Genomic DNA, 12,775 nt, shown 5'->3' with positions numbered 1-12,775 from the left:
ACTATCTCTCTCTCTCTCTCTTTCTCTCCTCACCTGTGAATAAATGGCTCTGCGGCTCGTCTTTTGGCTCACACTGACAGCCCTGGCAGTGAGGGTGGTAGTGCCCAGAGCCAGCGCTGTCACCACCCCAGCGTGGGAGGAGTTGGCCACCGTACCATTGTCAATGCTGTACTCCACACTGGGGCTTGGGTACGGCCCTCCACGAGTCTCAACCTAAAAGGAAGCCATGGAGGATGGAAAGGAGGGATGACTGGAAGGATAGCAAGTGATAATGGATATTGCTATTATTTGTTTTTTCTTTTAACCCTTAACCCTCAATGTTCTAATCTAGAGGAAAGTCAACTAATTACAACACCTTTATTTACCATCAGATCTAATCCCTCAATCCCTATTCTCTGATGTGGATTAATCAGCTTAAGTCTTATCAATTACTGCCCACTGCTGTCTTTCTATTTTTCTTAAATATCTCCACATCAGAAATAACTACATATCTGATAAATGGTTCCACCAGAGTGATATTGTATGTGTGAAGCTTTACTTAGTACAATGAATGATTAATAAAGGCAGAGAAGTAGAAAGATCAGTGAAACTGTGAACCCAATCAAACCAGACAATACAAAACAAAAAAGGGGTGAGAAGCAAGACAGGTAAAGTAACACACTCTGCTGGTTTAAAACATACAATTGTAGCTGAAAGTTTGGGAGCAAGACGTACACAACTGTGACCTTTAAATATGGTGGACATTTAAAGACATTTAAATGGTAAATGATATACCTTTGCCAAGCGATTTTCCTTTAAGTTTGATGACCTTCTCCAAATGTGCTGGGATGCTTCTTGCCAGTTTTCTACATGATTGGGAATAATATTATCCCAAATATCTTGTATTTATATTTTTAGCTTTGCTACAGTCTAAGTGTCACAATCTTGAAGCTGTTTTTAATGATATGCCACATGTGCTCTATGGGATTCAGGTTTGGTGAATTCCCAGACCACTTTTTGAAGTAATTTACACCACAGTCCTCTAACCACTGGGTAACAGACTGAGCTGTGTGAGCAGGAGCTCTGTCTTGCATAAACCACTCAGCGTTACACTTTTCAAAACTTTCAGGCAGATTATCACACAATAACTCAAAGTAACTGTACTGATTTATATCCTCACTTATTTCAGGAAACACTAAAGTGCCAACTCCACCAAACACATAGCAACCCCACACCATAATACTTGGAGTATGCTTTACCACTTTAGCTGTATAGTGTGGGTCATTGGGGTCAGACCCCCTGGGGCGCCTCACATGCTTGGATCTGCAGCCCGACGACACCACAAATGTTAACTCGTCACTCCACAAGACTTGGTCTCAGTCTTCTAGGGTCCAATCCCTATATTTCTTACAAAATGCTATGTGATCATGCATGCTTTTCACACTTAGCAAGGGAAGAACTTTGGCACAACAACTACAATATTGTAAATCTTTGAGTAAATGATCAGAGATACATCTTATAGGCACATTCTGAAGCAGTGAAGGATTACTTTCCTTCAGTTTTCTAGCTGTGAGTGTTGAAATTTTATCCAACTGCCATCTAATGACCTTAGAAGTACAAGATGATATTTTCCTTAGCCGACCAGAGCAAGGCTTGGAGGTAGGAATGGTGTCACCTCCCCGCCATCTCAAAATTTCTTAGTCTACTTTTGAATTTGCCACACTCCTATTCCCACACAAGTGGCTATATCTTTACAATTATAGCCCTCCTCATAGAGGGTTATAACAGCAACAATTGTGTCTCTTCCCAGCTCTTTACCACCTCCCATTTCAGAGATACTGAGGCAAAAACACACAGAGAACTGCAAAAAAAAACATGCAATCCGTATGATATATGCTTGCACAATGACACCAAGTGGGCCTGGGAGTAACTCAGCAGAGTTGCCAAGTTGTGTGTATTGTCTCTGATAAATAGTGGTACAAACCATACCATAGAAAAATAGTGAAAGTTTGTTCACAGATTAGGTATTTTTTGGGTTTTGAGTTTAGCAAAAAGTTTGGGCAGCCTGTAATTTTGCATCCAAACTTTCTGCTACGAAAGTAGATATCAAAGAATCCAACAATACTGCAAACGTAAGTCACTAACACACCCTAACAAAATGAAAAAGGGATGACTACAAACCTGATAGACAGCTCCAACCACAAGAGTAATGTTGCGCGGGTGCAAGGTGAGGGCAGGGAACACTTGTATGGGGCGGGTAGGGCTCTCGACTCTAGGCCGCCCACCCTCGCCTGTCCCTCCAGCAACAGCAGCACTGACTCGCAGGCTGGTGTCTCCCACGTGACGACCCCTCACCTCGTATACTGCATTGCCCTGCTTGTTGACGCCTTGATACCTGTGAGCGAGTGATGGGGGATGAAGAACAACTGACAGAAAGGGAAGGGTGGATAGAATGAATGGTGGCAAGAAAAGGCTAAGTTAGGTTAGGTTGGGAGGTGCAAGAAGTGGGAAGCATAAACATAGGAAAAAAGAGTGAGATAGTTAAAAGTGAATTATAAGGGATGGAAAAATAAGAGTGATGCCAAGGACAAAATGTACTGGGAAAAATAAGCATGCATTATAACAGCAAATAATCACTCTATGAGAGGAAATTTTTTGCAGTCACTCTATAAGAAGGGAAAATTTGAAAAAAAAAAAAAAAAAAAAAAAAAAAAAAAAAAAGTTTCTTCATGAACAGGAATCACAACCTCACCATCTTCCATTCACTCTATTCAAATTAAGGGAATAATGCAAAGAACAAGAGAGAATGAAGTCCTTACTTGGCAGAAATAACAGTGGACTGAGGGTGAGGCTGTAGGTCCATGAGGGAGTGGGCAGGCAAGGGAGTTCCTGATGAGTCCAGGGCTACCACCTCTGCTTCCAAGGTGCCTCCGAGCTCCACCACCTCCAGCACTGTCAGGTCCAGAGAAGCAACACTGGCAATCTGAGGGACAGAAGGGGACAGTGCACTAATTGATCATTATTGTTTTCATTATTGTGAATGATGACAAGTGGTGCGTGCACATTAGTTTAGTAACAGAAAATAGAAACAAGAAAGATGCAAGTGTATGAAATTACAGGGCTGATATTTAACCACTTCAATACGAGGATGCGTATTTTGTGTCCTCGGAGGACTTGTGACACATCCAAGGACATACATACTCCATCTGGGCTGCATCCTGGAGAGATAATGTTTTTTCAAAGATACTGTAAGATATCTTTCAGATTGTAGGTCGTATATGATATGATGGCTTACTTCACTTTCATCGTTACCACAAAAGTGTGTGATTCACTTATACCAGGATAAGTACTGATGTGCCTTCCTGGCAATAATTTTATTTTACCATATTTGATGGCTCATAAGACACACTTTTCTCCAAAAAAAAAGTCTCAGGAAATGAGCCTGCATCCTATGAGGTCATGATTCAGCATTGAAGCAGTGGTTGGTGATAAGTCTATTGCAAAAGAAGCTCTAAAATCAAATTCCAGACATCTTTGCACATGTAAACAAAGTCATGATTGGTACTACACCACAAAACAACTCTTTCTTTCAAAGCAACAATATATAATACATCATACTTACCAATAATTCATATAGAATGACACCAATCAGGAAGAATTTGCCTAAGAGACCTTACACATACACATGACCAGTGACCCTGATCTTGACACGGGCGAGCTTCACTGCATTCTTTACATTGTGATGCCACTATTCCTTGAGGTGAGACACACTTTCATACAATGGAAATTGCACCTATCTTTTAACATTCTTACCTTGCAAAAAAAAAAAAAAAAAAAAAAAAAATATATATATATATATATATATATATATATATATATATATATATATATATATATATATATATATATATATATATATATATATATATATATAGTCCTGTAGTCTTTCACAGTCACTGTCAATGCCATATGCTCAGTACATGTTGATATCTCACATAGGCTGCTAGCAAATGTCAAGGATTTTAAATGCAAATTACTGGGATCTAATAATGATCTAGATGCATGTGAGAGTCTTCAAATGTCAGGTGAAATCCTTCACTTCATATTCAGAGCTTATATCGTCTCATTTATCTTTTATTTCATTTCAATGTCTGCCAAAACTGGGTGCATCTTATGAGCCCATGCATCTCATGAACCATCAAATACAGTACTTATATTTTATGGATCAAATAAATTAGTTTATCGTAGAAATGAATCTTTTCTCTTGTTTGCCATCTTCAGAAAATGGCCAAGAGCAGACAAACTATAATTTTTCAACAATTTACATAGGTTTATCTCACAATTAATATTATCATTATGAAAAATCACTTACTATCATCATTATCTGCAGAGAGAGAGAGAGAGAGAGAGAGAGAGAGAGAGAGAGAGAGAGAGAGAGAGAGAGAGAGAGAGAGAGAGAGAGAGAGAGAGAGAGAGAGAGAGAGAGAGAGAGAGAGAGAGAGAGAGAGAGAGCTGCCTCTGATTGAGGTGTCTCACCAGGCATTGTTTTCTATTGCCTGGAGTGAAGAGGCTAATTTGTATTGCTATTCTCTCAGAATTTGGTCCAATTCCTTTATATTCTTAGTTATTCTGCAGCACTGAGCCCAAGTGCTGGAAACAGGACAAAAGCTTACTTCAAGTCCTGTATATCATAGACATGCGAATACACCAATAACCAAACACATATCACATACTTACCCTAATGTGGGAAGTGGCAGGGTGTGTTGCTTCCAGGCACACATCCACCAGTGTTACCACCAACTCTCCGTCTCCTAGTGGGCTGACCTGCAAGAGTAGGAAGGATTACTTGTGTCCATCAACTATCCATCCCTAAAATCTTCTTTCAGTTAAGATTCTCATGGTAGTCACTCAGTCACACAGCCTTCCACAGAAGAGCACCTTGAGTCCAGTGACCTCTACTCATCTCTCTCTTACTTCTGTTCAAATCACTTCATTCCTACTACATGCAATGATTTACTGGTTTCTTTTTTTTCCACTGCTTTAATGTGTTGAATATAGTCTCCTCCAAACCACAAAGTAAAGAGGTTAAATAAGATTTTCCTCTTAATGAAGTGTACTACTGGCCACTAATCAGTGAAATTTCCATTTCAGCTAAGCACTACACTTGTCTATAAGGAAAGTAAGTAGGCTTTTCCTTTCAATCACTACAGTCAATGACCCATAATCAAAGGGGTTTTCACTCAAACACAACCCTTCATCTATTTCTGAATTTGACTGCACATTACAGGATAAAAGACATTATAAAGCATTTCAGCCTTGTAAGAGTTACTGCATGACAGAAAACTTTCAATGTTTCTACCTTTACTGTCTTTCCTTTATATTTTTCTTCTACTTTCTAATATGTAACAGTAAAATTCTAATTCAAAGAGATGGTAGTGTACAAAGATCTTCTTTGCTAACCTATGCAGGAAATACTTACAGCGACAGTCTTCTTGGCCTCGTGATAGTCAAGTGTGGCAATGTCAATGTCTGGAGGTTGCAGCTCAAAGAAGCCTGAGCCTCCCACAACATTGAGATCCAGCTGGTGACAGTAGGAAAAATAAATAAATAAAAAGATTAATCTTACAATGTGAAGCAACACTGAGATCCAGCTGGTGACAAAGTAGGAAAAAAAAAAAAAAAAAAAAATAAATAAATAAATAAAAAAAAATAAATAAATAAATAAAAAAAAAAATAAATAAATAAAAAGATTAATCTTACAATGGGAAGCTTGTTTCTGACTAACATCTCCGAAGAGAAGGTAATATATCAAACCTCTTCAACTTTACTTTACAATAATTATTTTCCTCTTTTCACATATCAATATGTTTTGTTTCAATAGTGTAGGCAATAAGAGAGAACCTAAACTTGCGTTGTGGTTGCCAGATTCACAGGATATCATAATATTTCACAGAAAAGTTGGTTAACTGGATATTGCATATTTTTGGATATTTTACTGTCACATACCAATATATTAAAATAATTTCAGTATTTTTAAACACATATCTATGGTATAAATGCCTTAAGGTCATAACCATGCAGTTTTTTTTTTTATACCATCGTAATACCTGGAACAAAAATTACTTAGTCAATTGATAACTCAAAGTTACTAAGATATTTTCTTTCCTTCTGGGCTAAGAAATAGACAACAAGAAACCACGAACCTATGAAGCCTGTAAATGAGTATTTCTTCATCACTTGGAAGTCAAAGTCTGATAATGAGATTGTCTATTGCCAATCAATCTATTCTGCATAGACATGTTTGGCATCACAGAGACCTAGCTAATGAACAGTGTCCATCCATATTTGCTCTATAACTATATGCTGGTTGTATAAACTCAAGTACTCGTAATTATAAATAAATGCCACAGCAAAATAACAACAGAAAATATTGGATGGAGTAAAAGTATGGCAAATCAATAGATACATCATAATATAGTGTTTTAAGGCAACTGCTCTGTACCACAAGACGATGTTGACCCACTCCTCAATTAAACCAGCCAGAGAACGTTGAAAAGTTGTGAGTTTGGGTACTCTCCTACTCATAGCCATTGATATTTTATTTGATTCCTGACATTATCCCATAAAGTAGAGAAACTTAATGTTTGCAGCTCTGCTCTACCTTAATATATTCCAATAAAATGACGAACACTGCAAATAGGGAGGTGGTGGCGTAGTGTATAAGGTGGTGAGCGTGGGATTGGGCAGACGTCCAAGTGTAGGTTCGAATCCCACCACATACTGCTTTGAAGCTATGCCATTTGTTGAGTGGTTTAAAGTTACCTACATGTCACCATGATACCTAGGTTCTCAGTGGTTACACCAAAGATGTGCTTGGGTGGTGATATGGACCATAGTATGGGCACCACTATAAATAAAATTGTCTGTGCCACTAATGGGCAGAAGCTGAACAGTGCTTCCCATATACACTCTTCAAGTATACCTACAGGTGCTATAGGAGGAGGAGAAAAAAAATAAAATAAATAAATAAATAAATAAATAAATAGAAAAAAAAAAAAAAATAAATAAATAAAATAAATAAATAAAAAATAAAAAAATAAATAAAATAAATAAAATAAATAAATAAAAATAGAAATTAAGCATTAAGTAGACTTCTTTACTTATGAACCTCTTCTTTCCTAATAGATACTGCAAATCAATCACTATAGCACACAGCCACAAATTAATATAAGCACAAATTTCCTCTTTAAGCAATACCTTATTGTGGGTGTGATGGTAGAGAGTGGCTGCAGGTGGGTCAAGAGCAGCATCATGTACCAGCACAAGGGGGAGGGACGTTGAGAGAGGTGGGATGTCCAGAGTGGCTTCCACATTGGTGGTGTAGCCAACTAAGTGCACAGTCACCACTAGCTCGCCTGACTCACCAAAGGGATTCAAAACCTGATAGCCTGAAGAAAAACAATGTTAGGTGGTGGTGGTGTATGTTATTTACTTGTTCTCCAATCAAGCCAAAGCAAAATGTCATTCATTCTTACATCCGTTTTTACTTGGTGTGCTTCCTGCTTTCAAGAACAGAAACCAATTTGGTCTCTAAGTTTAAGTATTTCAAATTGCTTCTGAATACACCATCTCATCTTATTTTACTTATCTTCCAATACCGTTGATCCTCACTAACTTGGACTGATATAGGGAAAGGTTGGTCCGACAAATGTGAATGTCTGACTAATACAAATTTTGCCCCCCCAAAACACGCACGCACGCACACACACACACACACACAAAAAAAAAAAAAAAAAAAAAAAAAAAAGTCGTATTTATTTACTTAATTTTAAGGGATTTAAAATTTGGGATTATATTTGTCTCTCCAAAACCTTCAGACCCTAAATAACCACATGATGTACTTTATCTTTTTATAATTAAATTCCCTTCCCATCAGGAAGCCATTTTTAAAAGTCTGATCGACTTTTGTTTGGTATCATTTCAAACTACAACAAAAATGCAATATCTAGTTGGAATTCCTAGGGCAGTCAGTCTGATTTATTGCAAAATCAGAGTTATTGAGGTTCAACAGTATACCATATTTTTTCTATAAACAGACAACTTCCAAAGCAACAGTTTCAATGCCACAACATATGGTTTCACTAATTTTCTTAACAAACAAATTTTTTAACTGCTTACAAAATCAACCAAAACCAATCATACTTCAATAATTTCATAAAGCAGCCTATCTAGTTTCCAAATCATGTGAATCTTCCTTAAATTATCAACTCTTATGAAAACTTCTAAACTAATGAAAACCACAAGCCATATTTTATCATTCCAACACAACAGACCAATGCACTCACTTCTAAGGGCACCCTGCCCTTGTGCACTGACACTCTGAGGCAAGACAGACAGCTGTTGCTTCGGGACGGCTGCCAGGCTAATGTTGGACACTTCCCACTCCAGTGCCAGGGATGAGATGTTGTCAAAGCGTCGCTGTTCAGAGTCTGTCACCACCACCTCCATGTTCAATGGTTTGTGGCAGTGAGCTACAGCCTGGTTGGGGGAAGGAGAGGAAACAAATATGGAGATGATGTGGGTGTGTATGAGGAATATGTGGAGTTCCTGGATTATGCTAAAGTCAGTACACATAATCTGGCTCAATCTATATAAAAAAGTCAATTGTTTCTCTGCCAAAGACCCATCTTTTCCAAGCTGTCACTGAACTCAGGATACATACTCGTATATCTCATGGGCAGATAAACAGTAGAGAAAACATTGTATTAGTTAGTGATGACTGATAGGGAGTAAAGGAAACACCATGGTGAGAAACATTTTCAGAAAGTAACAAGAGGCACAAAACTGAGGAACATGCAAGGCAAAAAGTAGTGGCACGCACCCTTCCGAGCTCTGCCATGGCAGGGCAAGGTGAGTGTGTCCCAGTTGGTCGCCTGATGAGTGCTATGAGGCTGATGGTGTCTGGCAGAGCACAGATGACTGTGACAGTGGTGCTGACCTGGGAAAAAAAAGTCACAAATGCCATGGATGTGAGGAATCAATAGGGATAAGCTTTCAATACTTGTTCAGCTCAATATATGTAATACAGATTGAAATAAACCACATATATCAAAACTATATACATATATATAAAATTTACAGCATAACTTACTACATTTTATATGCAACCATGTTACATAAATTACATGAAAATAATGGATGTTATAGAAACTAAAACAGTCTAGACTGCTGATTGGTGGAGTGAAATCACTGCTTTGATTATACAATGTAAAATTGCATTTCTTGACTAATGGCTGACTTCCTATGGGCTTCAAAGCTGAACTCAATGAATCTGTCTGATACAACAAAGACCTGCACATGACTGAATAATGAACTGATCATTTCATAAGATTTGACACAGTTGTTTCAGAGAGTGAGTTGCAAACATTATGTGACAAATCTTTGAACTAGCAGACTGAATGTTTGTTTTAGATGTACACTTCAGTGCTTTAACTAAATACACAACTAAGTGACTGAATGACAGTAACAAACCTTCTTAGGGTGAGGCAGGAAGGCTGAGGGTGTGTTGGCCACAGTAAGGACAATGGTGGTCTGGCCAAGCTCTCTACACATGGCCTCCACGAGATGCTGGTCTCCTGGCTGCTGCCCGCTGCTCTGCTTCACCAGCCGTGCCTCCACCTTGTCACCCTCACCCACTGTCACTGCAGGGGGAAAACTTAACCTTTTGTACCCTTTCCCTTTCCCTGTGAGAACAACATGGTCAGACTCATTGTTAGCTTTTTTAACTCTCACTATGGTTATCCTTTATTGACACAAGAGGGGAAAAACATAGCACTTCTTTCTATCAATGAGGCTGAGATAGGAACATTTAATTTCTTTTCAAACTTTCACTGTGTTCAAACTTCATTAACAAGTAAACCACTGTAAAATATCACTTTCATATGAACATATAGAAAAATGAGCAGATAAAATTTTTTTGTGTACAGAACTATAAAAGAGGGCGTAATAAAAAAAAAAAAAACCTACAATGTGATTGAAAGAAAAATGAGTTAGGCAGTGGAAGTTAATCACTTACACTTTTACCAGTGCTGTCATATATTTGTCATACCTTTAGTGGTGTGGGATGAAGGCTTGAGGGGCCAAGGCAGTGGTCCCCCTTCAAACACGACCAGCCTGGAGGACCCCAAGGCCAATACAGTTTCCCCTGAAGATGGGTTGACTGGCCGTAACGGTCTGTCAGGGATGGAAAGGGAAAAAGCAATGGTGAGAAAAGTTTGATGAATTTGTTTGCCTCTACACACAAGTAAGGCCAAGTCAAAGAATACATCAATCAATCTATTCCTCTGATGCATCACTCCTACAGTACAACAGCCTACCCCTCTACCTACTACCCTATTATTTTCTTTTTTGTGATTAGTTTTTATTCATTCTAGTTAGTACACTTAATCAATATACTCTTCTATACCTTCTCTTATCATATTCATCTCTTCTCTATCCTTTTAGTGTACAAAGATGACATCTCCATATCCTTCACAGCACAAATTCTTACAATCATACTATCACTGCATTTTCATTTTCTCATCCCTCTGTAACACCAAACCACCTCACACAACATCCCTCACCACAGGCACCTAACCTGTATGCAGCTACAGTGGTGGAGGCTGTCAGCTGGAGTTGATGGTCCTGGCTCTGGTTGTCAATGCCGCTGCTGCTGTGGTAACTCACATTGACGAGAGAGAAGCCTGGCTTTCTGGCCACCACCTCCACTATGGCACAGGAACCTTCAACAGTAGGTGGCAGTACATCTGGAAGGGTTACCAAAGAAGTGATGCTGAGGAGCTACACTAGGAGGCGTAATCTGCTTAGTTTATAGTGCCTGCTAAGAAAGGGATTTTTTTTTTTATCATTAAACAGTGAGTCAAATGGCAATAAATGAGCCTTAGTTCATCACTAATAAATGTAAATGCAGCTGAAATGTGTGTATACAATAGATCATTAAAGTAAGCAGACTGTTTTCACATGTGGATGTGATTACTGATGGATTGCAAAATATCAAAACTGAAAGAAGTGCAGGGTCATTGAATAAGTAGTATTTCCCATACAGAATGATGTGTTCACTAATGCATATCACACACCTCATGACAAAATTGATGCTTAAAAATGTACACAAAGTTTCCTTATTAACCTTATCATGTATTTCTTTTACATCTATAAAGGCTGCACTATCTAAGTACTACTCTATAGTGCTACTTAATACTTGGTTTAATATTTCATTCCTATCCAGCACTTGCCAGATAGGGTTCTGCATACTCTCCTGAATCCTGACCATGCTCTCCTATCTCAATCCAAGAGTCAGTCACATGCAATGAGACACCACTACATACGTATAAACTGGTGACATACACACCTGGGAGGGCAGAAAAGGATGGCTCCCGAGGCTCCACAGCAAGGGGCAGCTTGTGGCAGGCTGTGAAGGGCAAAGGGACATCCTGGTACAATGTGTGGGCACCCACATGAAGAGGAAGATGGGCCTCCACCTCTACTTCCACCTCGCCAGGTAGCAGAGACAGCCCCACTGCCTCCATGATGTGGATCTGGGATGGAGAGAGGAATAGTAGTGAGCAGTGGACTATGGGATACAGGAGTGACAAGTCATAATGTAAGATAGCAGAAATCTGTGATAGGAGACAAAAAGGTGCAGCAAATTTATTAAGGAGCCTTTCACATAGACTGGTCTGGGCCTGGATACAGCTATAGCATTCCACTGGTCTTGTCTGGTCCTATACCCATGCAAGGTGGTCAGTGGGCTTTAAATCTAAATAGAAGTCTTCACATTGTGCAGTGAGTAGCCACGCAGACATCATGTGACAAACATATCCAATGCACTTCCACAAGATTTATTTCTGACAACAGAGTAAGATATTGACATTGAACACTTAATAGTGCTGGTAAAAGTGAGGGATGTTCTGAGGAATAAAGCCATGGAGTACAAATATGCGTCAAGATAAAACTGTTGCTGCATGAGAGAGAGAGAGAGAGAGAGAGAGAGAGAGAGAGAGAGAGAGAGAGAGAGAGAGAGAGAGAGAGAGAGAGAGAGAGAGAGAGAGAGAGAGAGAGAGAGAGAGAGAGAGAGAGAGAGAGAGAGAAAGTTTTGTCTTCTCTTTCTGTGTGGTAAATTTGCACACAGTAATCTTCTACAATCTTTTCCATAGTACTTATTACTGCAAACTAGGAAGAAAGTAATGATTCCATGTATGGTGTAGCAATCACAAGCATTTCTCATCTGGCAATTGCATCAAGAGACAGGGACAAACTACATAAGTAGTGTCAAAGGAGCCTGAGTCTTGTACCAGACCAGACAAAACTAGTGAATGACTGTTGAACCTAATCCCTTCAACATGAGGATATGTATTTTGCGTACTCATAGTGCTTGTGACATATCTAAGGATGTGCATACTGCATCATGGCTGCATTCTACTAAAATGAAGTGTTTTTTTCCTGGATACTGTAGCAGATCTTTCATAATGTAGGTCGTATATGATGTGATGGCGTACTTGACTTTCATCATTATTACAAAGGAGAATGATTCGCTTATACCAGGACAGATATTGATGTGTCCTGCTGCTGATAATTCTATTATTATTATTTTTTCATGGAACCAATATGTAAGTACAGGGATTTCTTAATTTATGCAGGTTTAGAATAGGCAATTTTGGAATAACACGAGGTAAAAACCCAAGCAATGTTTTCATATTACAAGGATTATTTAGAATAACACGATGTCAAAAAATTCAAG

General features: G+C 38.7%; 1 protein-coding gene across 1 annotated transcript in view; it reads right to left on the bottom strand.

The window, feature by feature from the left end:
- The window catches only part of LOC123518391 (nuclear pore membrane glycoprotein 210-like), a 45,524-nt gene that overhangs the window by 22,384 nt on the left and 10,365 nt on the right, over positions 1 to 12,775 (bottom strand). The window contains exons 12-23 of the mRNA XM_045279200.1: positions 11,387 to 11,573; positions 10,616 to 10,784; positions 10,088 to 10,212; positions 9,511 to 9,680; positions 8,861 to 8,977; positions 8,325 to 8,517; positions 7,237 to 7,427; positions 5,459 to 5,560; positions 4,717 to 4,803; positions 2,799 to 2,962; positions 2,161 to 2,374; positions 34 to 213 (exon numbers count right to left, since the gene is read on the bottom strand). Of these exons, the coding sequence (XP_045135135.1) occupies positions 34 to 213; positions 2,161 to 2,374; positions 2,799 to 2,962; positions 4,717 to 4,803; positions 5,459 to 5,560; positions 7,237 to 7,427; positions 8,325 to 8,517; positions 8,861 to 8,977; positions 9,511 to 9,680; positions 10,088 to 10,212; positions 10,616 to 10,784; positions 11,387 to 11,573 (1,899 nt within the window). The remainder of the gene's footprint in view (positions 1 to 33; positions 214 to 2,160; positions 2,375 to 2,798; positions 2,963 to 4,716; positions 4,804 to 5,458; positions 5,561 to 7,236; positions 7,428 to 8,324; positions 8,518 to 8,860; positions 8,978 to 9,510; positions 9,681 to 10,087; positions 10,213 to 10,615; positions 10,785 to 11,386; positions 11,574 to 12,775) is intronic.

Source organism: Portunus trituberculatus, chromosome 43 (assembly GCF_017591435.1).
Source record: "Portunus trituberculatus isolate SZX2019 chromosome 43, ASM1759143v1, whole genome shotgun sequence".
Taxonomy (NCBI): Eukaryota; Metazoa; Arthropoda; class Malacostraca; order Decapoda; family Portunidae; genus Portunus; species Portunus trituberculatus.
Note: the sequence above shows the minus strand (reverse complement) of the source record. Positions and strands in the feature narration are given on the sequence as shown.